The sequence below is a fragment of the Podarcis vaucheri genome (genome assembly GCF_965113315.1).
Source record: "Podarcis vaucheri genome assembly, chromosome: 16".
NCBI classification, from domain to species: domain Eukaryota; kingdom Metazoa; phylum Chordata; class Lepidosauria; order Squamata; family Lacertidae; genus Podarcis; species Podarcis vaucheri.
Window position 1 is genome coordinate 23716102 of NC_138754.1, and position 26376 is coordinate 23742477.

The 26376-nt window shown below is 44.9% G+C and overlaps 1 protein-coding gene across 4 annotated transcripts; it reads left to right on the forward strand.

Moving 5' to 3' along the window:
• Window positions 1–603: 603 nt before the first annotated feature.
• On the forward strand, window positions 604–25766 carry ASCC2 (activating signal cointegrator 1 complex subunit 2). Of its 4 annotated transcripts, none has more exons than XM_082203144.1 (19): window positions 604–740; window positions 4896–4995; window positions 6715–6876; window positions 8140–8310; window positions 11103–11232; window positions 11899–11966; window positions 12848–12958; window positions 13982–14094; window positions 14945–15019; window positions 15799–15906; window positions 16685–16753; window positions 17107–17181; window positions 17575–17743; window positions 18326–18540; window positions 19414–19533; window positions 21899–22123; window positions 22449–22557; window positions 23129–23208; window positions 25400–25766. In XM_082203144.1, exons 2-19 carry the CDS (start codon window positions 4915–4917, stop codon window positions 25569–25571), a joined length of 2253 nt encoding a protein of 750 aa, XP_082059270.1. In that variant the 5' UTR covers window positions 604–740; window positions 4896–4914; the 3' UTR covers window positions 25572–25766. The 4 variants fall into 4 exon arrangements, with proteins under 4 accessions (XP_082059270.1, XP_082059273.1, XP_082059272.1 ...); XM_082203147.1 differs by having other exon boundaries at window positions 23132–23208; XM_082203146.1 differs by lacking the exon at window positions 604–740 and adding an exon at window positions 845–970.
• The last annotated feature ends 610 nt before the right edge of the window (window positions 25767–26376 follow it).

Sequence of the window (26376 nt, forward strand, 5' to 3'; positions counted from 1 at the left end):
AAAGTCAGGTTTCCATCCCCCCCACCCTGCAACATGGTTTGATTTAATCTCATTTACAAACTAAGAGGCACAAGGTCAGATGGTTCCTACAGCTTATGCTAAAATGCAGTATAAACCATAGTCAGCAAGGTTTCCTGCTCTTCAATATTACTCTTCTTTTGTATTAAGGCACACATAATGACAAAACACAGGAGACAGTGTTATCATTTGAACCACCATTTGGTTAGCAGACCGGTAAACTGTTTATATATATACATCCTTACTCCCAAACATATAGAAGTATCTGCTTATTTACATAGGATTCCATTGCAACTGTACCATTTCAATAATGTTGTTATATGCAACTTGTTTTCTCTTCTGTTAAGTTCTTTCTTTCAACAATTCAAAGATATAATTTAAAAATTATTAGGGAAAAAAATGTATGTCACCCATACTGAAAACTGTTGAAGTGAACTTAATTAACTCTGGTTTCAAAGGGTCTACACTTAATCCTGATCCAACCCTTTATCACCCGCAAAAACTGAAAACAGAACCTAAGCTTCTCTCCTGCAGAGGAGCGTAATATGACGATAACAACTGCTACGTTTATTATCTCGGCGGACCTTCCTGCGAACCGGAAGCGCTTCTTCGACCCCGGAAGGACTAGGCCGGCAGGGAAAACCGGGTGGGAGACTATTATTTGAGCCTTGTCGAAAAGAAACGAAAGCGGCTGGGGAAGCTGGAGGGCGTCCGGGCCTCGGGTCAGTGGTTGACTGCGGGGCGCTCTGAGGGAAGGAGGGGAATGAACCGAAGGGGGCGGGGCAGGCGCGCGCGAGAGCCGGAGGAATGGCCGTTATGACGTTACACGGGCGGCGTGGCAGCTGGTGTGTGTGTGTGGGGGGGGTTGGTGGCCAGTGACGTCGTGACTCGCGGGGTTCGTTAGTGGGTGGCTGGGCAGCGTGGAGCCCCGAGTTCGAATCCCCCCTTCCAGGTATGATGTCGTCACCGGATGACCGTATATTTAAAGTTCACCATTTACATTATTTTAAAGTTATGTTTTGTTAAACCCTTGCCTTCCTTCCTCCCTCCAAGGAGTTCAAGGTAGCTCTCCCTCCTCCCTATCCTCTCAACCACCTTGTGAGAGAGGTTAGGCAGAGGGGCTGGAGTGGGTTCGAAAACCCCTTTCAGCATAATAATAATAATAATAATAATAATAATAATAATAATAATAATTACAATAACTACTTATACCTAGCCCATCTGACTGGGTTTCCCCAGCCACTCTTGGCGGCTCCCAACAGAATATTAATACAGTGGTACCTCGGGTTAAGAACTTAATTCGTTCTGGAGGTCTGTTCTTAACCTGAAACAGTTCTTAACCAGAAGCACCACTTTAGCTAAGGGGCCTCCTGCTGCTGCCACGCCGCCGGAGCACGATTTCTGTTCTCATCCTGAAGCAAAGTTCTTAACCCGAGGTACTATTTCTGGGTTAGCAGAGTCTGTAACCTGAAGCGTATGTAGCCCGCGGTACCACTGTAATAAAAATAATAAAAAAGCAATGAAACTTCCCTAAACAGGGCTGCCTTCAGATGTCTTCTAAAAGTCAAATAGTTGTTTATTTTCTTGATATCTGATGGAAGGGCATTCCACATGGCGGGCGCTACTACCAAGAAGGCCTACTGCCTGGTTCCCTGCAACTTCACTTCTCACAGTGAGGGAACTGCCAGAAGGCCCTTGGAGCTGGACCTCTGTGTCCAGGCTGAATGATGGGGGTGGAAACGCTCGTTCAACAGTGATGTTGGTGCTTGGTGACTTTGCTTATTTACATTTTTTTTTTTAAATTAGTTGTGTTTTATTAAGGCAATGCTCAAGGCGATTTACCTGGTTCTCCTCCAATCGTTCCTCTCAGCCACCCCGTGAGATAGCTCCGGTTGAGAGGAAGTGGCCAGATTTCCCCCTTCAGCAATTGGGTGACTTCATTTTATACACACACACACATTTACAGTATTAATATTAATATTTATTTACATTTATTATTCTGTTTTGCATCCCACCCTTCCTTGAAGAAGCTCAAAGCTGTGACCTTGCCTCCCTCCCTCCCTCCCTCCACCCCCCATTCTCTTGTAAGTTAGGCTGGGCGGCAGTGATGGCTCAATTCCCACCTTCAGCATTGACTTTGTCACTGGCTGACATAATCTTGTTTTTTTTATATAAAAAATTAAATTATTGATTTGATTAAATCAATAATTTGATTATTTTTATATTATTTTAAAAATATCATTATATTTTATATCCCTGCTTTCCTCCAAAGAGCTCAGGGTGGCATACTTGGATTCCCACTCCACCCCATTCCCCATTCTCCATTTTATCCTCTCAGCAACACTGTGAGGTAGGTTATGCTGAGAGGTAGGGACTGGCCCAAGGTCACCCAGTCAACTTCCTGGTCAAGTGGGGATTTGAACCCTGGCCTCCCAGGTCCTAGTCCAACACCCTAACCACCTCACCGCAACCGACTCCTTCCCAGCTTAACCTCCCACACAAGGTTGTTGTGATATAAAACTGGGAGGAGTACACTGCCTTAAGCTCCTTGAGAGGGGGGGTATATATAAATTAGAGTTAATCTTCCCTCCTTTCAGGGAAGCATTAAAAAAGAGAGTCATGCTGTTTTGGTTCTTACTCTTTACTCTCCTCTGCTGCATCACAGTGTTGACTCATGTTATGTTTGTTGTCTACTAAGACCCTAGATCCTTTTCACATGTACTACTCACCTCCTCCTGTTGTGTTTTGAAATGACATCAAATCTGCATAGAGTGAAGAGATCAAGTGTGATATATAGACCTGATAATATATACTCACCTGTTCCACCTCTGATTAACAGCTCAAGCATCTTAGAAATATACCATAAGCTCTTATGGTTATCTCCCAACTGCATTCCAGAGAACCCCAATAAAGCTAGTAAGAGGAAACAAGCTTGGCTAGATGACAGTATAGGAACGCTTTGTATACTGAGCCAGACCATTGATCCATCCATTTCAGTATTGCCTTCACTGACTGGCAGTGGCTCTTCATGATTTCAGACAGGTCTCTCCAAGCTCTGCATGGAGATGCTGGGGACCAGACCTGGGACCTTCTGCATGCAAGGCACAAGCTCTAACCATTTAGCTAGACCACAGAGTATCAGCCTGAGGCAGTGGCTGCTCAGAAGTCCACAAGAGAGCTAGTCAGGGTCTCCCCGTTAGAAGTTATATCGGTTAAAAAGAAAAATACTATAGGAAGAATGGCGACATACCAGCAGCTCCTAAGGGAAGAACAGGGCCAATTAAAACAGACCATATGAAGAGGTGACCCAATACTGTACTACATGGTTACAATATCACCAAATTGCACATATATTTAATCAGGATAAAATAATAGGATTTGAAAAAGAAGAATCAAAATTACAAAATTGTTATTACAAAATTCAAAAAAGAATATATCCAAAATGTATAATTTATTATTAGAATGGGAATTAAAGGATGAAGAAGTAAAAGAAGTTATGATCAAATGGGCATGTGATATAGGATATGTAATTCGGCTGGACCAATGGGAAAAATTATGGAAATATGATATTAAATTCACGGCATGTTATACAATAAGAGAAAATTTTATGAAAATGGCGTACCAATGGTACTTAACTCTGGTAAAACTGGCTAAAATTTACAAATTAAAATCGAATACCTGTTGGAGATGTAAAAAAGAAATAGGAACAATGTTTCACATGTGGTGGGAATGCCGACCTATCAAACAATTCTGGAACGAAATTTATGATGAACTCAAAAAGATGTTTAAAATATCTTTCAGTAAAAAACCGGAGGCATTCCTTTTAGGTTTAATTACAAATGATATCCCTGACAATCAAAGGAAAGTATTCCTTTATGCAACAACAGCTGCCAGGATCTTATAGCAAAAAACTGGAAAGGGAGAAAAATTCCATCAATGAAAGATTGGCAAATTAAATTTTGTGAATACATAAATCTGGCAAGACTCACAGCATTCATAAGGGGACAATCGGATCAGAAATTATTAAGAGAATGGGGTTGTGCTAAAGAGTATATGAAAAAACATTGTTCTGGAGTAAGTATATTGGTATGTAATGAATGATGCTTTACAGGGTTAAAGGGGGGAAGATGGTGGTTTTTTTTTAAAAAAAGTACAAAGATGGATGTAATCTAACCAGACACAACAATATAGTAAGAGTAAAATTTCTGAGGTCTTAGAACAAAGGAAGTCAATATGTGTATATGTACGTAATGATATGGCTTTTTTCTGTAGATTGTTTTTTCATTTTTGTTTAGTGTTGTTTTGTTTCCTTTGCCTTTTTTCTGGTGTGTTTTTTTGTATGTTCCGTTCTTTTTTGTTTGTATAGTATTATTTTGAATTCAATGTTTGTAATTTTTGTCATGATTATGCATTGGGGGAAAAAAAAGAGAGAGCTAGTCAGAAACGTAGCCCACTGTACAGAATAGATTCCAGATCCTGCTGGATTACAACTCCCTTCATTTCTGATGGTTTACTATGCTGGCTGGGATTGACAGGTGTTGGAGTCCAATAACACCTGTCCCCATCTCTGTTTCTGTTGCCTTTAGGATATTTGTATTGCTTTGTACGCCTTAAAATTCCCTCGCTCCCTGGTGCCTATTCATAAAGCGATGACCAATATCTCTAAATTATGCTTAGCTCTCTGGGCCTCATGCAGGAAGCCCACAAATACTTTTCCTTCTGAGTTGCACATCAGCTTCTCTGTTTGTGTAAAAAACATAGCTGATGTCTCTAGGTGTGGCTGTTGTACTAGGAGCAACCTGTCTTGCTTGTTGCTGGTTGTGCATTCTTGAAACAGTTCCTGATGCAACCTGTGTCTATGTGCTTATGTTTTAAAGGCAGAGATAACACGGCAGCATGCCAGCACTGCCACTGGATGAGCTCCAGTTTACAGAGAAAGATTCACTGACTGGGAAGATGAAAACTTTACCCGCCCTGGTAAGCGGGGTGCTTTTATTTTATTTTTTGTAGCTCAGAAGCCTGACCCATTCTCTTCTTATTTTTGTTAATAAAATTAGCTAAGGAGTGAAAATGCAGTATATGACTCCTTTAACTTGGGGTGAGGAACCTTCCTGAGCATGTTGGACTCCAGCTTCCATTATCCCCCAGGCAGCATGTCCAATAGTCAGGGATGGTAGAAGCTGCACCCAGCAACATCTAGAGGGCCACATGTTTCCCTCTCTGGGTCTACACTGGCTGGTTGCAGGTTTCTATGCTATTGGTCCTATGCTCCTGAAGGTTTCAGACAGGGCACTTTCTTAGCAATACCTGGAAACTCTGAGGATCAAACCCGGGGCTTTCTGCATGTAAAACAGTTGCTCTACCGTTTTACTGTTCCAAAAAGACAATTGGTCCAAAAGCAAATCAAGTGCAATAACAAAATAGAGAATTCCCTTCCTCTTATTGCCTGGCATTCTTGGTTATAACTGGAAACCTAGTGATCTGGCATCTGTCCACTGAACTGTAGGTTTCCTGCACTAAAAACAGAAACTGCCCTAAAAATAGCTGAAATTAGCAAGCTGTGTAAATTATGCAAATATGCAGGATTTGTTTTGTCTAATGCATTCTGTCATTGTTTCTATTTTGCATAATTTATCCTTCTCTTCATTATGGGGAAAAGCCAGTTGCTGTTTAGGGCACCACAGCCCCACCCCTACCCACCAGAAATCTCATTTGGCCTCCTCTCTGGCTTCTGATTTTTTCCTCCCTCTGTTACACCAGGAAGGTTTTCTCAAACTTGTCCCAGCGAGCTCTCTAGCTGCAAAACCAGTTTCATCAAAAACCACAGTAGGACACTAAAAATAAAAAATGGAAAAACTAAAGCAAAACCTAAACCACATGGAGCAAAATAAATGGTTATGTGCTTTTCCTGTGAGTAGCACTGAATCCACAATTCCCCCTTCCAGCTCCCTTGAAAAGCTGTCACCTGTGCAGTCACAATAGAGACTACTCCATTAGGGCAAATAGGGCACTCTAACATGTCTGCCTCCACCTGCCTGCTTTCTCACTTACTGCCTGTCAGCTTCTTCCTCCTTAGTCTCAGTGTTGCCCTCATGGAGCTCAGTAGGGAGCAGGAGGATGGAGACAAAACTAGAATTGGTTGGCTCTGCCTCTCATTGGTTTGGCTCCATCTACTGATTGATCCCATGCCTTCTGCCCTACCAATCCCAATAGACACTGGTCACCCCTGGAATACGGGTTTTCCATTTTCATACTATGTTGTGGCTGTTAGTACAGGATCCTGGCATATTCTCAACACATCCAAAGAGTGCTCTCCGTCCAGCTTCTGCTATTTTAGTTTTGAAAACACAGGAGCACGAGGAAGGTGCCAGCTCTTATCTTAACAGGAGCCAGGCAGCGTCTGTTGTGACTTCTGCAGGATTCTAAAAGTGTCATTTGCAAAACAAGGAGTTCTTCCCAAACCGCCACTCAGCAGACCCCTTGCGATGAAAGAGAAACGGGAGCAGTCAGCAAGCCAAAGGCAGCAACAAATGAGGGGCTGGATTCCTGCTAAACCACAGGCCAAGTTTCTGACAAATAGGAGAATTATCCCTGGTGTGTCCAGGTTCTTGAGATAGCTCAGAAAGCCAACACCGAGGACTTCTGTTTAGTCTTTGACCTGTTGACATCCCGTGGCATTCCTCCCCCTCTCTGCAGCATCCTGAAAAGAAAACAGAGCGGTCTTTTGTGCTGTATAAGCCCCCACCGAAAGCCAGAGGCGACCGTGCCCTGCTGGAGGAGTTCTGGGAGAGAGCCAAGTTTGTTGCAGATGACCTGGAGTGGCTTTTGACTCTGCCTCATGACAAATTCTGGTGCCAGGTATAATTTCTTTTGTAAAGGAAGAAAGAAGCATGTGTAGATGTGTTGGTGGTGACGATGAAAGTATAAGTCCTCCTTCTACACTGGGGTGGCGAACCTTTTTTTCATGCTGGAGGCTGCATTTCCCTCCTGGGTGACCTTCTGGGGGCCATGTGCTAGGGATAGGTGGGGCCAGAGGCAAAAGCGGGTGAGACAAAAGGTATGAATCGTTCCTTTCTGCAGTAGGCCAAGTTCCAGTCACGAAGAAGTCAGGCGTTTCTGCACCCCCAGTCGTACACACATGTCTCAATCCAGGCAAATGAGAGACATAAACTGTGTTCAAGGACACATATTAGTCAAGTGAAAGCAGTCAAGGAGGGGGCAGGGAAGGGTTGTGTACTAGAGAGAGTCCTAGGGGTTGTATTTCATCCCTAGCCCTCAGGTTCTCCACCTGTGCTCACAACTCTTAAAGCCCTACCTGAGCACTCTAGCACCTGCTGTAGAAGCATCAGTAAGGAGCTCGTAGGGGAGCGGTGAGGAGCCTTTGGCCATCCAGGTCCTGTTGGATTTCAACTGCCATCAACCCCAGCATTGCAGGCAGGCAGGGATGATGGGAGTTTGTAGTCCAACAGGAATTGAGGGGTGGGCTTCTCCATTTCTGCTGCTAGAAGTAAGGGGAAAAAATGTAACAAATGCAGTTTTGATAGTTGAGGCTGAGAGTTATGGGCACACCTTTTGTGGGGTTTTTTTAGGAGTACCTTGAGTCTCTGGTGTTACTGAATACAAAGTAAAAAGATAGTATTCAGGATCATATTTTATTCAAGCTGTGACATTTTATTTACCAGATTCTTTTATTTATTAAATTGTAAGTTATCTTAATGCTTCCTTCAATACCTCAAAAAGGCATAGCTTGAGATTTTGATACGTGAATCAGGAGGCTTAACCAGCCAGTTAAAAAGCAATTAAAATGGTCAGTGGTCCTATTTATGAAGCATGTTTGACTCTGTAAATGAGTATAATAAAACCTGTAAAGGGGGTGAGGCCAGGCCTCTGCATTACACTCAAGATAAATGTGTGGTGTAATGAAACTTTGAAAATGTCCTGCCCCCCCCCCCCAAGTGTCCTAGAATCTTTGCTTCTTTGGTGCAGCCTTCATCTTAAAATGTTTTGCTCACTTGTTGATTCAACGTGCAATAGACTGACATAAGTTCCTGCGGTGATCTGCTGTCCTGCTAGACGGCCAGATTTCTTTTTCCCATGAGGCCTCTTGTTTCCTTGTGGCAGGTGATATTTGATGAAACGCTCCAGAAATGCCTGGATTCGTACCTGCGCCACGCCCCTCGCAAGTTTGACACAGTGGCGGACTTGCCTCCAGAGGTGAATGACCTCCAGAGACGCCTCCATCGGAATGTTTTCCTAACCTTCCTCCGCATGTCCACTCACAAGGAGTCCAAAGTAAATAATTTCTTTACTCAGCCTGCTTTTGAGATGCGTGTACATGTTTTTGTGTGTGGAAAAATAGCAGGTTTCTGTTTGTCTTTCCTAATGGCTTTCCCTTCATAGCCTCTACCTGGAGATATATATATATATATATATATATATATATATATATATATATATATTTGCTTTCGTAGATTTTCACGGGTACAGGAATGCAGGTTTTGGTGTCTTCGGGTGTCTTCCCGTGTAAGAGTCGGGGTGTCTGTGCGACGTTTCGACGAGGTCTCACTCGTCATCTTCAGGCTGGTGCTTTCGGCTTCTTGTTACTGGAACAGAGGCTCTGTTCCAGTAACAAGAAGCCGAAAGCACCAGCCTGAAGATGACGAGTGAGACCTCGTCGAAACGTCGCACAGACACCCCGACTCTTACACGGGAAGACACCCGAAGACACCAAAACCTGCATATATATATATATATATATATATATATATATATATATATATATATATATATATACAGTGTGTGTGTGTGTGTGTGTGTGTGTGTGGCATTCCCTAGGCATTAATGAATAGAAGCACAGTTACGCTCCAATATATTCAAATGGTTTTCGGGAAATGTTAATGTATTTGTTTAGGTATATAGCCCATTCTGTCCTGAAGGCCGAGGTGGGAAAGAACATTTTCTTCTTTCCTTTCACCTTCACAAATAACATGTGTGGTGCCTTTTCAGCCAAAGAGGAGCCCAGTTTGAACCTAGGTCCTGATCCAATATTCTGTCAGCTGTTTCCTCTGGGGGCTTCCATGTACATAAATTGTCCTGCCACCAGGGAGGTTCAATTAGTTGGAACCTTCAAAGAGATGTAGTTCCATGGAGGTTATTTATTTCAGAGGCAGAAAACCTTTATCGTCTCCAGGGTCGCATTTCTTTCTGGGCAACCTTCTGAGGGCCACATGCCAGTGGCAGGCAGGGCCAGTGGCAAAAGCAGGTGGAGCAATGAAATCAATCTTAAGGTTTCATAGTAGGCTGGTTTTGACACCCCCCCCATCCTGTATCCAGGAGAGCAAGAAGCTTGATGTTTCAGTACATGGTCATGCCAGGCAAAAACACTCATGGTGCAAAGCAAGGCCACTGAGGGGTGTGGCCTGGGGAGAGGAGGTGTGGCCTGGGGGGTTTCTGAGGGCCAGATAGGGAAGCCTCCATGTCTGAGGTTCCATACCCTTAATTACCTCAACTCTTTTCAAGTTAATTTTCATAGAAGTAACTTCAATACATCCTGTAAGAAATAAGGCAAAATTGGCTGTTCCTATTGGTTCTCTCTGCAAGAACACCATGGGCTCCCTCTTTCTTTTCCTTTTTTAGATGGATTGTATCCAATGCTTAGAGTAGACCAACTGAAATTAATGGACCTAAGTGAGCCATGTTGATTGATTTTAGTGGGTCTACTCTGAGTAGCGCTAACATTGGAAACAAGCCACTGTTCTTAACTTTTAAAAGCACAGGTGTCTAACGTGTGGCTATCTAGATGTTGCTGGAATACAACCCCCATCTCTGACCATTGGCCATGCTGGCTGGGGGTGATGGGATTTGTAGTCCATTAACATCTGAAATGCCACCTGTTAATCACTTCTCGCAACAACCAGGTGGCATCAGCGGTGTACTTCTCACATATTACCCTCTTTGTTCACTAAGGTCATTGGAAGAGCCTCTTTGCTGTGAACCCTTCCACTTTTCTGAAGTTAGATTCAGGACCATACACCCCCTCCACTGATGGGTTTTTCAACTAATTGCGCCCCCTCCACTGATGGGTTTTTCAACTAGTTTCTGGCAGTCAAGCAATAGGTATCCCTTGTCTTGTGTTGGGCTTCAGAGGCACTTGAAAAGCTGTAGACCTCCTTCTCAGTGCCTCCAAAGCTCAGCTGAAACTTGCAGATGCCTGGTCGGATTGATGTAGCCAAGGAATATATCCTTCTCAGTAGTGGTAACAATGCTGTGAAAATAAAACCCTGGGAAATGTTCATAGGTCCTGCCCTGTCACTGTCCTTAGGTATATTATGTGGATGTTTGGAGTTACGGAGGGGTGGGTGGCTGCTTTGTGCGATTTTATCCTGTTTTACCGTGTTTATGGCTTTAAGATGTCAGTTCTGTTGATTTAGGGAGATGAATTTTAATCTGTGCTCATTGATCATGGTGCTATGTTTTTGTCATGCTGTGAGCTGCCCTGGAGGTTCTTTGGAGGCATGTGGTATCATCTAAATTCTGAATGCCTATGCGTACTTAAAAGCTACTCTGTAGAGCCTTTTAGCCCTAAATATACCCTGCTGAAAGGATGCTCTGTAAAGGCAGCAAAATCCAGAGCACTTTTAGATCTCTCCAGGCCAGCCCCTAAATCAAGGGCTTGTGCTCTTCCTGCTGACTATAAAGACTGGCTTGTCCTTTGTCCTCTTAAACTTTTACATCACAGCATGAAGGGCAATTACACACACATGTGCATCATCCCTCCCCAACCCCCTCAGGGCGCTTGCAGTAGAGAGCCAGCGTGGTGTAGTGGTTAAGAGCGGTGGACTCGTAATCTGGTGAACTGGGTTCACGTCCCCGCTCCTCCACATGCAGCTGCTGGGTGACCTTGGGCACACTTCTCTCTGAAGTCTCACAGCCTCACTCACCTCACAGACTCCTTAGGGTAGAGATAAAACGGGATATCAAATCCAAACTCCTCCTCCTCCTCATATCTGTCATGTTGACAAAGGGCGTTTTGCTAGTTATCCATAAGCGTCTTTCAATATCTTTCTCTCCCCACCCCTTTTTAGGATCACTTCATCACGCCATCTGTTTTTGGAGAGATCCTTTACAATAACTTCTTGTTTGATATCCCCAAAATCCTGGATCTGTGTGTGCTCTTTGGAAAAGGCAACGGTCCTCTGCTCCATAAGATGATTGGTTAGTGAGGGAATGGGGTGTGTGTATGTGTGTGTGTGAAGTGTTGGGGGGCGGCGCCCTCTAAAAATCAGGATTTAAATCAAATTTGCCACTTTCCTCAGTCCAATTGGCTTTACTAATTGTGGGAGCAAGGTGTCTGTTTCTTAATTTACTGTTTAATATTACTTTCACTTTGGTCAAGTCAGGCTCCATTATTTCTTTACTAGGAAACAGAAAACCAGCATTCAGCTGCAATGGTTTTTAAAGAGGGGCTGTTCCAAAATGGCCCATTGCTAAGGGACATTAAAGCTTTAAAGCAGGGCTGAGGAACCTTGGACCGGGGGTCCAGATATGGCGCTCCAAGCCTTTCTGTCTGACCCTTGGTATTCACTGGTCCTGCTTTATACCCTCCCTCTGTGTTTTTGCCTGGCTAGAGTGTGTCCTTGAACTCTGATAATGCCTCTCCCTTGCCTGGGTGGAAAATAGAGAGGGGTGTGCTAAACCATAGTTTGGCTTAATGCAACATTCAAACCAGGCCAATATGAGTTACGTGTAACATGAAGAGGATGCATGGAGATCTCCTAATTAAGTGTGAAGCCTTTTGTGGTGTTGGATATTTTAACCTGCCTGAAACCAATCTTTTTCTCTTTCCTTCCTTTCTTCCTCCCTCTCCACCCTACCCCTCAGAAAACATCTTTACTCAGCAGCCAAGCTATTTCAGTGACTTGGATGAAACCGTGCCTACAGTCCTTCAGGTTGTACTTCTTCTTGGGCTTATTTGAGAAGCTCTGTTCCCATTTGTAACAGTTGTGGGGAAACAAATGTTGTTGGACTCCAGTTCCCATCAGCCCCCAGCCAGTATATCCAGTGTGACACACACACACACACACACACACACACACACACACACACACACACCAGAAAATTGGCCTGAAGGAAATGTGAACTGGAAGCTGAAGAAAAATGCTCCTTGGCCCCCCTTTATAAGGAAGGGAGTTCTTTCCTTGGAGAGCAGACCTATAAAGTCCCATGTGGCTTGGACCCAGGTGACTTGAAAAATCCTATATGAACCTGCCCAGGTGCTATGATCCTTAGCTCAGCACCTGCTTTTGGTCCCATCAACACCAGAGGCACAATTGTTGGTGACCGAGAGAGAGCCTTTTCTGTGGCTGCTCTCTTTCCCAAGAGGGGAAAGACTGGCTGCTTCTTTGTTATCCTTCCGCCAGCAGGCCAAAATCTTCCTGTTCAGACAGGCCTTTGATAACTAAGATTCAGTCTATGCTGATCTCTGGACTGCTGTCAGGGCAAACTGGATTTTCATTGCTGGTTCTAAATGTGTTCTGATGTGTTTTAATCATTGTATGTAACTAGTTTGATATAATTACTTGGTATTATATAATGTTTTTAAATGTTGGAAGCTGCCATGAATTCCAGCTTGGGATAAATGTGGGATATAAATACATTAAGTTGTTGTTGTTGTTATATTATATAAATTATTATAACTTTATTTATTTATTTATTTATTTGTAATAACAACTAAACAACTACAACAATAACATTGGTCAGGTGATGACCATCAATAAAAGGCAAAATGCACCCAGTTGTATTCCGCTTATGGACCCTTTGTGCCTTCTAGGTACTCAGCAGCATTCTTCATACATGTGGCTTGCAGTGTGAAGGGGCTTCATCCACACCACAGAAGTTGGAGGAAAGAATCCGATTGACTCCTGGGGATATTCCTCTGCAGGTGGGGTGGGGCAGGTATTTCCTGGGACCAATGTACTTCCTCCAAACCTGGCCTCAGCTTTAATCTTCACCACAGATACTTTCTCTCTCCCCACCCAACAGATTATGTCTCATTCTGCACATGGTTGCTAGTAACACATTCCCTTCCCTGTCCTGTGACTGGATGAGGCAGCTTTTCCTCATCACATGAATTTTCCTGTGCTTTGCGATACACTTTTTTCTGTATTAATATTTTATGTGTTCGGTTTTAAAATCTCACTGAACACTTCCTTTCTTTGTATTCTTTGATAAACAGAACCATGGGCATCTGCAATAATTTTTCTAGGGGACAAAGGAAAACACTGATTTGGGGAGATGGGGGGTAAGCAGGCTAGTTTCTCATGAAAAATGAGGAGAATATACTGCCTGTAAATTTGGTTTCATCTGGTTCTGCAAATGCTAGAAGCTTGTGTGTGTGTGTATGTGTGTGTTTTTAAATGACAGCTGGGAATTTGTGGATCAGGGCTGCATAGACACCATATATTTAAAGGACATGACTTCCCCCAAAGAATCTTGAGGAAGAGCTCTGCCCCTCATTTGCTGTCCTGATCACTCAGTTTCATGGAATTTTATGTGCTTAAATGTTCTCCAGATGTTTTGGATGACAGCTCCTGTCAGCCACAGCATGGCCATGTTTGCGGGAGTTGGTCTAAAATGTTATGAGCTCATCAGGCAGGAAAAAGCTGGCTTAAAATTAAAATCTGATGTAAAGAATTGTCGGTTTGCTGTCCTTTAATGCTACCGCTTGTGGTGGGCCTAATAATGGAGCTGACCACTCTAGGACCTCCCTGGCTCAGATTCTGAGGTGCGATGTTATGCCAACTCTGAGGAGGAGGTGAACCCAGAGACTGGGGCAGGGAGGGGAGGAATCTAGGGCAGGGAATTGCTTTGTTTGGCAGCTTACTTTTAAAAGAAAAATAAAATTGTGCTTTAAAATCTGATTTATTTTTTTAAAATGAAAGGCCTTCCTTTCTTTTCCTCCTAGGAGCTGAAGGATATTGTCCTGTACCTGTGTGACACTTGCATCACCCTCTGGGCCTTTCTGGATGTTTTTCCTTTGGCTTGCCAGACATTCCAAAAGCATGACTTCTGCTACAGGTATATTAGTAGGCTGCCTTTGTGTGTGTGTGTGTGTGTGCGCGCGCATGTGTGTGCACGTGCTTCAATTCCACTAGATAAGTGTTGTTGGATTCCAACTCTTATCATCCCCAGCCAGTTTAGCCTTTGGTCAGGGATGATGGGAGATGTAGTCCAACTACACTGGGATCACACCAGGTTGAAGAACACTGCCTCAGAAAAGGTTACAGCTGAGAGAGCATCCATTATTATCATCCTCTTCATCACCCTCTATATTTATTTATTGTCATTATCATTATTTAAATTTGCATGACACTTTTCAAAGCAGCTTCAAAACAAAAGATACAAATCATTACAATAACAAATACTAAATCATTTCAAAACGTGACACGACAATCTAACAACTCGGTTTGATTCTGTTATATTATTTTAAGGTCATCATAAAACAAGCATTGAAACAGATCAGTTAATGATAGATACAATAAATATCCCAAGGCGATCGCTCATCAAGAATAATAGAACCAGCAACTGCTGTGTGGTAGTACTTAATGCCAAATGGTATGAAAGCTAAAAAGTGTTTCCTAGAGTTGCTTACTAAAAAAAAGCAGCTTACCATTTTTTGAATAAAAAAAGCAGCTTACCATTTTTTGAATAAGGCAAACAGTACCAGATTTAAAATAGCATCTGTGGGGCACCATGTGACTATACCTACTCTAGACAGAGCTATGACCCCCCTCCCAGCTTCCTCTGTATTATCAATATTAGAATGTTGTACACATAGCCTTCCTTGATTTGATTTCTCTCTGTCTCTGTATATAGCTATCTATCTATCTAATTCACAATTAGGTGTGTTTCACTTTTTTCAAAAAAGGCTTGCTGCATTTTATGAGCTGGTGGTACCTGAACTGGAGGCTGCTATTAAGAAGAGGCAATGCGAGGACAGCAGGTATGTTTCCTGTGGAGGTGACCATTCCCCTCTGAAATAAGTGCAGTTGTCCCCTCTAGGCACAAGCCCTGCAATATATCTGCCCAGGTTGCTCCTGCAGCATACCTGAAGTTCCACCATCGTTTAGGAGCAGGTGGTGGGAAAACGTTTATGCTCCACGGGCCAGATCCTCATCAGGATCGGCTTTGGGCAGCTGCCCACCTGACAGTTGCCTGACATCACAATGACATCAGGTGCAAAGTGCAGCTACAACAAAGGCTCTCTCACTCCGTTTTAGCTGTGGGTTCCTGCTAAATTCAGGAAGGGGGTTGTATGGAATCCTGCTGAACTGAGCAGGATTTAACCCCTACTCATCAGTAACTCATCCTGCTCAGTTGTGTTATCTCTGTTCCCTGCTGCAATTGATTGGGCTGGAGGTCGTCCCCCCTCCGAGATGTAGGAGAGCCAGTAAGGTATAATGGTTAGAGCAGCTTTCTCCATCCTGCTGCCATTTCAGATGTTCTTGGACTTCAGGTTGCATCATGGGAGGGAAGCTCCATTGAGCTAGGAGAAGTCCTAGCCTGGACTTTCACCAGCGGGACTGCTTAGTTAAATCTAGCCTTTGTACTTAATCATGGCTTTAATGTTTTTTAGTGTTTTATTGAACGTATATACCCCACTTTGGAACCTTGCAATGAAGAGTAGGTTGAATAAAATAATAGTAATAACAACTACCACTACAACTTCCATTTGCTTCTGTGTCAGAAATTCTCTCTCCCCTCTCCCCTCCCCACCATCAGCTTATTGTCGGATTTGTGGAAAAGGCTGTCTCATTCTCGGAAGAAGATGGTGGAAGTTTTCCATATGATCATAAACCAGTTGTGCCTTCAACCTATTTTGGAAAGCAGGTACTTGTTACGTTCATTGATTCCATGCAGTGGGTTGCCTTTACACACTCATATCTATGACACCAGGAAAGAAACCCCAGAGTCAGAGAATGATTACAGATGTTGGGGAACAAATCTAGGAGCTTCTGCATGCAAAGCAGATGCTCTCTCACTCAGCTGTGGCCCTTCCCCTGTCACAGGAAGCTGCCTTATGTCAAGCCAAACCATTGGTCCATCTAGCTCCGCATCTGACAGCAACTGTCCAGAGTTTCAGACAGGAGACATTCCAAGTGCTTCTTGATGGTGCTGGGATTGAGCCTGGGACTTTCTGCATGGAAAGCTGATGGTCTACCACTGAGCAACGGCCCTTCAGTGTACTGAGTCAGACCATTGGTCCATCCAGCTCAGTATTGCCTTCACTAACTGGCAGTGGCTTTCCGGGCTATTTTCATAGCCTACCTGGGGATTGAGGGGATTGAACCTGGAACCTTCTGCATGCATAGGAGATGCTCTACCACTAAGCTACAGCTCTCCAGGATTTGGAGCAGAGCAGTATCTTTCCCAATCATCTGCCGCTTGAACCTTGAGATGTCAGGAACTATACTTGGGAGCCCTGAATGCACAGGGTGTGCTCTGCCACTGAGCTCTAGCTTCCTTTCCTAGGAACATGGGCTTGTCTGGGAACTGAACCCAGGACCTCTTGCTCCCAGCTCCAAGGATCAGCCCCCTTGGATGAACAAGCTGCACCTGAGCCTATACAGGTTCCTTGGTTGTTGTTAACATTACCCTCTTGTTTCAGCTGTGATAATATCCAGCCTTACATAGAAGACTTCCTGCAGATCTTCACCTCAGTGCTTCAGGAGAGGAGGTGAGAGTCCTGACTGGGTGTTGGCGGTCCTTTACAACCTCTGGAATATATTTTGTCAATGCAGCCTGGCCTACAGCAGCCATGAGTCCCAGTCAGTACAGCTGTGTTGCAAACCTGCTTTGTCCGGCAACATTAGTGGGGCTGGAGAAAGTGTATGCATGTGTGTACAGTAGGGCAGCTGGCTTGAAAGACACACATCTTTTTCACCCAGGTTATGGGTGGCTCATTACATTTTTAAAAACCTCCCTAGCCATTGAAACTGTTCAGCAGTCCATTTTGCATGTAAATTTCACAAGGCAGGCATTTTTGCTGGGAAGGTCTCCCTAGTAATTGTGCAGTGTTTATATTTGCAGGTTTCTCCGTGATTATGACGCGCTCTTTCCTGTAGCAGATGATGTGAGCCTCCTCCAGCAAGCCTCCTCAACACTGTATCCTTTTCTGCTGGCATTTCTGGGGAACTTCCTTCACCAACCTGATGCCCTCCAGATGTTTTGGACTTCCACTTGTCTGGCTGGGGCTGATGGGAGTTGTAGTCCAAATCCTATGGAGGGCACCACGTTGGGGAAGACTGGCTTGCATCCTCCAAAACATTGCTCCTCCTCAAGGTTTAATGAATGCAGACATTCACCACAATTCAGGCTTGGAATCTGTAACAATAAGGAACAAGGGTGCTTCTGAGAATGTGCAGGTTATCTTTCCCCGAATGCATGAAAATCCACAACCTACCCCTGCACATCTGCCCTGAATGCCAGGGCTTATAGTTACATTGTGTGTGATTTGCATCAGATTTATGTGTGTGGTGCCTTAATGCTTTTGGGCAGAGATGAGACCAGGACAGCTTACATCCTGCAAGGAGTGGACAGTGCCTGGGAGGGAGTGGACAGGAGGAAAAAAACAGCCCACAACCTGCCCCTGCCGGAAACCATGGCCCCAGTGCTGCCCAGTAATACAGAGGGGCTAGAGACACTCAGGGAGGAAAACCACACAGAGGTGAGTCTTCAGGGCATGCTGCTAGCCTTGACTTGCTGTGAACTGGGGAACAAGGTTGTCGGGGAGCTACCTATGTTAGCCATGGAACCTGCATATCTGGGATGGGGAACCCCCAAATGCTGCTGGACTCCGATCATTCCTGACCATTATCAGGTAGAAAGTGGGGGGAGGGAGGTGGCTGGTGGTGCCCACTGGTAGGCAGAATCAATTCATTTTAGTATTATCTGACCTCCCTCTTGAATTCTACAAGGGCAGTACTGAGACTAAGATTACAGGTTGTGCCACTCCCTGGGCTGATTGTAAGGAGTGTTCTGAACAAAATGGGCCCTGCTGCTCCTGAGAGATTCATCCTCTGTTCCATGTTTGCCTCTTTCATATGGAAACTGCTTTGAGCCTGCAGTGAATTTAGATAATGGGGGGAAGTGAGGGACGGCGGCTGAATTTGATTTATGCATATTTGGTACAAAAACTTGATGACAACCACCCCCCACCCTGCCCCCAGCTATGGTTCTGCACACCCAGCTACTTTCAGCATTGTGACTCTTCTGGGGTAACACTGCCTGTTGCCTTTGATGTGTCTAGTATGCTGGAGCAGCCGCGGCTCCTGTGTGCAAGGTCTCTGGGGTGGAGCTGGATTCCCTGATCTCCCAAGTGAAGGACCTGCTCCCTGACCTTGGAGAAGGCTTTGTCCTGGCCTGCTTGGAGGAGTACAACTACAACGTAGAGCAGGTGATCAACAATGTTCTGGAGGACAAGCTGGTGGCAGCCTTGCAGAAGCTGGACCGAGCAATGCCCAGGTAGATCTGGATGGGGGAGTTGCTTCTCTTACCCACTTGGAGCCCCTGCAGGCTGCCATGTTCTGTTTTTTGTTTTGCTGGCATGTTACGGACACAATAATAGTGTATCAGTGGCGGGTTTAACCTGGACCATCCACACATCATTTTTCTTTGTTAGTAGTTTTGAGGGTGCTTTTAATCTGATTTTTACCTTATTGTGGAAAGAAGCATTATTTTAAACCAGGCATTTGACTAGGAATAAAAAAGTGGCAGTGGTGCTATTTTGTATTATTAATTTTAACTTTGTTTGTTTTTTTGTTTGAATACCACTCTATACCCCGAGGTCTCAGGGCATTTCACAGAAAAGATCACAGTATATAAAATAAAAACAATAACCCAATAACATATATATTATATGTAAATATGTATATTTATAATCAGTGTATTGGTGACTGACCTTGATTGAAATCCCCTTAAATCAGCTACAGCATATGTCTGCTGTGCTTGTCTACTCAAAAGCATGCCCTGTTGAGTTTGGGAGGTGCAGCTCTCAGATTAGTGGGCTTAGAATTGCAGTTCCAGAGCCACAGGCTGCTGCTTGGTTTTGTGAGGATTTTTTCAAGTTTGTGCTTCTAAAGAGTGTTGCGTAGTGGTTAGAGTGCTGAGTTAAGAACTGCGTCCCCAGGGTTCAGATAGCCACTTAGCCATGTTAAGGCTCATTGGCTGACCATGGGCCATGTGCTCTTTCAGCTTAAGCTCTCCTACAGGGTTGTTGTACAGATAAAACGGGGAGAGGGAGAACCATCTATGTCACCTTGAGCTCTTGGAGGAAAAGTGGGATATAAAAGCAAGAATAAATAAAGTAAATTGAAGGGTTTGATCTTTTCCTGTCAGGTCAGTGAAGCCAGACCCAACACCTCTTCTCACTTCCCGATGCAACGTTTTCCAGAACGATGAGTTTGATGTTTTCAGCCAGGACTCTCTGGATCTCTCCCGTGTGCAGAAAGGCAAGAGGTGAGTTACCTGGGGCCTGGACAACCCTTTCAGGCTGTGTCTGATCAATGGCTTTCAAGTTAGGAAATATTACCAGTAAAGATAAAGACCCTACATCAGGAGTGGCCCTCTAGGTGTTGCTGAAAACAATTCCACTTAGCCTTAGCAAGCTTGGCCAATAGCTGGGGATGATGGGAGTTGTGGTTCAGCAACATTTGGAGGGCCAAAGCTTTCCTGTACCTGCCCTGCGTAATTTCTGTGGGTTGGGATTGGCGGATCTGTTTTTCTAGCCATCAGTGTTGGGCATTGTTCCTTTTTCATAGTGCTCCAGCTTTTAACATCATTGACCCGGGAAGGTTCTGTCCCTTCCCCTCTCCTCCCACCATGGGTAGGAAGGAATCTGGAAAGGGCCATTTTTCAGAGAGCAGAGGTTGACTTCTGGAGTGTTATCATGAGTGCTGGCTGTTGTAACAAGTATTTTTTAAAACAAAACCTGTTTTTCGCCATTGTTTGGCGTGGTGGCAGCTGCTTTTCACAACCCCTGTTACCTTTCTAATCCCTGCCCCCAATTGTTCTAATGCCAGAATACCACCTGAATCAGTCTTCACCAGTCTGGTGGCCTCCAGGCACTATGGACTACAACTCCCATATGTCCCAAACAGCACAGTCTGCCCATCTGCTGCTCTCAAGGCACTATGATAATTTTTAAAAATGACTTTGCTGATTAAGATTAAGACCACATTTGCACCATACATTTAAAGTACTGTGATCTCACTTTAAACGGTCATGGCTTCCCTCCAAAAGTTATGGGAGCTGTAGTTTGTTAAGGGTCTTGAGAGTTGTTAGGAAGAGACCCCTATCCCCTTCCTTGGAACTACAATCTTCAAACCGCTCTGGGAATTGTAGCTCCCTCTAGCTGTTTCCTGATGTAAGGAAAGCCAAGGGTGGAGCCCTGGAGGGGACTTCCCCTCTGCTTCTTTGCTTGCAAGGAAGCCTTTCATTAAGTCAACACTGGGATGCCTCAAGCAGCTGGTTGTTCCAGTTGCACTTGCTCCTGAGACGTGATCTTCTATCCATGGTATGAGAAGAATGCTGCACGGAAAAGCCCAGACGTGAATACCTTGTATATCCCCGGGAGCAAAGTAATAACAATAAATTGCTGGCTTGGCAGTTAGGAAGCAGATTTTGACATTGTTCCTTGGTAAGGCTTACTGAAGCATAGGGGGTGTGGCACTGATCAAAAGTGTAGGTTGCTGGTGGGAGTTCCAGGCTTAGCATCTGCAGGATCAGGGCCCAGTGTGGCACGACAGCCCCAGGCAGTATCACCAGAAGATGTCTGTAGAAAGGACAAGTCCAAAATGTCATTTGCTTGGCTGGGATCTCAAAACCAAAGTGTCAGTCCAAAGGGAGCGGGGAGCCAGCCAGCCAGGGAAATGGGATAGGCCAGAAACAAGGGAAGGAGAAGGTGTCATGCTCAAGAATAAGGAGCGGTCACATAGGAGGCTACTGATTCAGACCCATCGGTTCATCTAGTGTAGCGTTTCAGACACAGAGTCTTTCCCAACCCTACCTGGAGATGCCATTGGGGAGTGAACCTGTGACCTCCTTCAGAGCAGGTGTTCTACCACTGAGCTACAGCGCTTCCACATTACAATGGCAATGTGGTTATATAATATAGACATTGTTCAATTTGTGGAGTATATAAATGGCTAAACATCAGAGGGAGCTGCCTTATATTGAGTCAGACTGTTGGTCAATTTCACTCAGTATTGTCTACTACACTGACTGGCAGCTGCTGTTTCCTAAGCCCTACCTGGAGATGCCAGGAATTGAACCTTTGACCTTTTGCCTGCAAAGCATGTGTTCTGCCACTGCATAACAGCAAATACCTCCCTACAATGAGGTAAGATTCTAGTTCGCATGGTTCCAAATTAAAGGCTGATTTAAATAGGAATTCTGTGTGTCTTATATGGAGCCAGGCCATTGGTACATCTAGTTCAGTATTGCCCACACTTGACTGGCAGTGGCTCTCTGGGTTTTTGAGCAGGGGACAGTGCTCCTGTAGATGCTGGGGATTGAACCTGAGACTTTTCCCATGCAAAGCCGATGCTCTGCCAGTGAGCTACAGCCTTTCCTTAAGATGTAGGAAGCTCCCTAATGCCTAGTCGTGCCATTGGTTCATCTAGTTGTGTGCACTGACTGCTAGCGGTGTTCTAGGATTTAGAGGAGCCTCTATCATCCCTACCTTGGAAATGCAGGAGATTGAATCTGGGAACTTCTGAAGCAAATGTTCCACTACTGACCCGTGGCCATTGCCTCTGGGTTTCTGTGTGGAAACCGGATCAGCCTTTGTTCTGAACTGGCTGGGTTTTCCTTGCGTTCCCAGGAGTGACAAAGCCTCAACCAAAAGTCTGGTGAATGACAAGCGCCTTGTGAATGAGCAGAGGGAGCGCTACAGCCAGTACTCTGTGATAGTGGAGGAGGTCCCAGAGCAGAGTGGAGCAGGTCTTTCCTACCTGGATGAGTATGAGGATGAATACGATGACACCTATGATGGCAACCAGGTGGGAGCAAACGACGCCGACTCAGATGACGAGCTGATCAGCAGGAGGTGAGTTTAGAGGCCTTTCTGAATGGAGCCTGCCATAATCATTTGTGTAGTGCAGCAAGTGTGATTTGAAGGGCACTACCTTTCCCTCCATTCTCAGCTACGTCCCATGTGTAGCTTTTCCACAGTCAGGACGCATTCACACCATGCAACTAAAGCCCTGTGATGCCACTTTAAACAGTCATGGCTTCTGAATTCTGGGAGCTATAGTTTTTTTAAGGGTTAGGAGAGACCACTCTTCCCCTCCCAAAACTACAGTTCCCAGAGTGCTTTGAAAAGCAATCCCTCTCCTTGGAATGTCTCATCCATTCATTTCTCCCTGCATTAGGCCATTTACCATCCCTCAAGTTCTGAGACCAAAAGATCAGAAAGAAGAGGACGAGGAAGATGACAATGAAGAGGAGTTGGCGGCAGCTGATGAAAAGGGGGCTGCAAAGGTGATTGTTGCAGGGCAGCTCTGAAGAGGGAGGAAGGGGCTGTGAGGCAAACCCTTGCAGTGCTGTTCTTTGGGGAGATGGCTCTTTTGGAACAGGCCGGGGAGGCCTCCCGAGATCCCTGTGGCTAAGTGGAGCTGATACACTTCAGCCAATGGAGATGTAATGATAACCACAGTCTGTGGGGCTGTACAGAGCAGCAGCAAGAAGATGGGTCCCTGCCCTGAGGAGGTTACAGGCTAAAATTCAACACAGAGAAGACAGTGGAGGGAGGGAAGTAAGTAAGATGGAGGGGAGGGGAGATTGGGGAAGCGCAAAGGGCCCCAAAGATCCATCTCCACAACAAAGAGCATACTGCCTTGTTGAGGACTAGCCCCTTTTCTGCGGAGATAAGGGAGGTGGGGTCCCTCCCCTTCATCCACACTGCAGATGCTTCTGGGCTCTGATTCCCATCAGCCTTAGCCAGCCTGGCCCATCAGGGATGATGGGAGCATTAGTTCAACAGCACTTGGAGGGCCCACCAGCATTTTGAACTGGAAATGAACTGGGGCTCCATTCTTTCCTTCATGTGCAGCAGGACCACTTTGTGCAGGACCCAGCTGTGCTGCGGGAGAGAGCTGAAGCCCGGCGGATGACTTTCCTCGCCAGGAAAGGGTAAGATGCAACTCCCTTTCTGTGGCTGCTGGTCTTTCGACCACATGTGGACCGACAGCCCTCAAATAGAGGACCCCTTCAAACAGAGGGCCGTATCTAACAACCCTTCACAACAAACAGCTGGTCTAGCTGCCCCTGCCGTATCCGTGGGACTTGGAATTCCTCTGTGCAATATTAAAATGGGTGTTATGTTGGCTATCCCTTTCAATGCTAAGAAAACCAGTTTCATGAACAAGGTTGCGTACTCTTGTTAGAAGATCAGCAAATTCACATTTGAGTTCTTCCAAGAATTCTTGGTTGCAAGCCATGTAGGCCCAGTGACTTGCTCTGTGCTGTATCCAGCTGAAGTTGCTCAGCTGACAGGAAAGCTTCCATCAGATGAATGGGGAGGGGAAACTTTTGGGTGATTACCCCTCCTCATTTTAGTCCTCCGCATCCCCTTAAATCCACTCCAAAGAGTTGGAGGACTTTCTCAAGCAGATGTTTTTAAAGTGGGAGTGTCAGCTGACCATGACTAATCTTATGGGGATGTTTTTAATGTTTGATGTCTTATTATGCTTTGATATCTGTTGGAAGCTGCCCAGAGTGGCTGGGGCAACCCAGTCCGCTGGATGGGGTATTTATATTACTGTTGTTGTACCTCATTCCAGCTGCTTCCCTGATTAGTTTTAACTTATTTAACATTTAAATGCATTTTATTTCAATGTCTTTTTTTCACTGTCAATTCCCCCTTTCCCACCCATCTTTTTTTTAACCCTGAGCTTCCTAATTCTTTAATTTTTTTAACCCTGAGTCTCCTAATTCTTTACAAACCACATTTTTAGCTATGGAACTCACTTCGACAGGAGGCAGCAATCACTAACTTGGATGACTTGAAAAGAGGATTGGACGGATTTATAGAGGATAGGGCTGTCATTGGCTACTGACTGCAATAGCTATGTTCACCTTTAACTGTGAGAAGCAGTAATGCTTCTCAAGAAAACCACGCAGTGGTGGATGGGAGTACTCTTGTGCTTGAATCCTGCTTGTAGGTTTTCTATAGAGAACAGAATGCTGGATTAGATGGGCCATTGGTCTGATGCAGCAGCCTCTTCTTATGTTCCAGCCAAGGATGTGACCCACCTCATTGCCTCCCATTTTCTTTTCACCAATTCCCTCATTTTTATTCTGCCCACCACCCCTTTAGAAATCTAACTGTGAATATGTAGGGCTTTCCATTCACATATGTGCTGAATTTGATAACTTTGTGAGCACAGTCACAAACCACTGGTCAGAACCACTTGGTTGAGGGTCCTGAGTGCACTGCATGATTAAATCAAGGGCTGCTTCCATGACTAACTATCCTAAGGCACAATCATGTCTACAAATCATAACTGTGACCCCAATGTGTATTTACCCAGTTAGTGTGAGAGCACTTGAAGGCTTCCACTAACACATGATTTACTCCTTTTGTCCTGTCTTCAGCTGACTGAAGGAAATAAAAGAGGCAATGTCAGAATTCTGATTGGTGGAATGGAGAATAGTATATCTCTAGTGTTCTGTTACCTTGAGGTACTAATATTTAGAAGTATACCTGAGAGCCTTTGCAGTTTTAGTGGTCAGAATGTTGGACGAGGACTTGGGAGGCCTGCATTCAAATCCCCACTCAGCCAGCCATGAACTTCACTTGTGACCTTGGGCCAGTCGATATTTCTTAGCCCAACCTAACTCACAGGGTTAGTGGGAGGACAAAATGGGGAAGGGAAGAGTCACAGATGCTGCCTCAAACTCCTTCAAGGAAAGATGGGGTACAATGTATAAACAAGCACAGCAATCTTGGGAGGGGAAACTTGGGGGATGTTGAATTCCTGCTTCCATCTGCCCAGCATGACCAATGCTCAGAGATGATGGGAGATGTACAGCAGCCTCTGGAGGCCCACTGCTCCCCTGGCGGAATTTTTAAAACTTTTCGTTACTTGGACACTGCCACATTTGACATATAGAGCAGTATCACTTCTGAGACGGCTGTCCCTGTCTTTTCTACAGATTTTGCATTTCAGGATTACTGTGACCCTCTGGTGCTCAGACCCATTAAGTTTCTGTCGACCTGTACTGCCTCCCCTCCCCTCCCTTTTCTTACACTACCAGCGAGATTTGTTGTGCCTATTTGGTGGAACTTAGCAATGGAACTTTTCTTCTTCCTCTTACACAGGCACAAGCCGGACAATTCAGGTGTCATTTTGGGCAGCGCCAAGGGACACGGCCAGAGCCGAGAGACAGTCCAGGAGCGCAGGAAGAAAGAAGCCAGCAAAGGGACCAGGGCTAATCATAATCGGCGTGCCATGGCAGACCGGAAGCGAAACAAAGGCATGATCCCTTCCTGAAGAGGTGGAGAATGGGGCAACTCTTCCTCTTAGAGGCTCATAGTGCAATGCCTTTATCCCAAGGGACAGTACTTTTCCATTCTAGTTTATGGAGAGCATCAGCATGTAACAACCAGCAACCCATTACACAGAACTGCAACAGCTGTGCATTGTTATTTATAGGGGAATGCAACAAAGATATTTATGCAGACACAATGGACCTTGCTGTGCAGGCAGTTCCTTGTGAACATTTGTCAGCACCAAAGATCAAGTTCCCAACTAGTCCACCATGTTTTCCACCAGCTTTTTTGCAAGCCCACAAGCAGGGTGTGAAAGTGAGGGGCTACTTGTGTTTTGCTTCTAGCCTCTGTTGTGCAGAGGGGTACTACTTCTGGGAGAGGGGTCATAGCTCAGTGGTAGAGCAGCTGCTTTTCACGCAGGTCTTGGGTTCAGTCCTCAATATGGCCAGGTAGGGCTGGAAAAAGGCACCTGCCTGAAACCCTGGGGAGCTGCTGCCAGTCAGTGTAGACAATACTAAGCTAAATGGGCCAGCGATTTAACTCCATACAAGGCAACTTCCTATGTCCACCTGAATAGTGGGCCCAATGCCCTTTTCAAGAAATCTATAGATGTTGGCCATCATCTCCAACTTCTATTCTTAGCGAATTCCTAAATTACGCATCAGGATTGTGTAAAGTACTTCATGCTTTCAATCCTGCATCATGTCAATTTTTTTCTTACTGCCCAGACCAACCTAGCTCCAGCAAGCAAGATGGTGAGCTCATGTATCTTCAGACCATGTTCTGGGCTATTATTATTGCATAAT

Bases quoted from the DNA above. Each gene is read 5' to 3' on its own strand.
- ASCC2 (XM_082203144.1), top strand. From the start codon at position 4,915: ATGCCAGCACTGCCACTGGATGAGCTCCAGTTTACAGAGAAAGATTCA. The intron at 6,877-8,139 runs GTATAATTTCTT...TCCTTGTGGCAG, and splicing joins ATGACAAATTCTGGTGCCAG to GTGATATTTGATGAAACGCT. The intron at 22,124-22,448 runs GTGAGTTTAGAG...TCCCTGCATTAG, and splicing joins GACGAGCTGATCAGCAGGAG to GCCATTTACCATCCCTCAAG.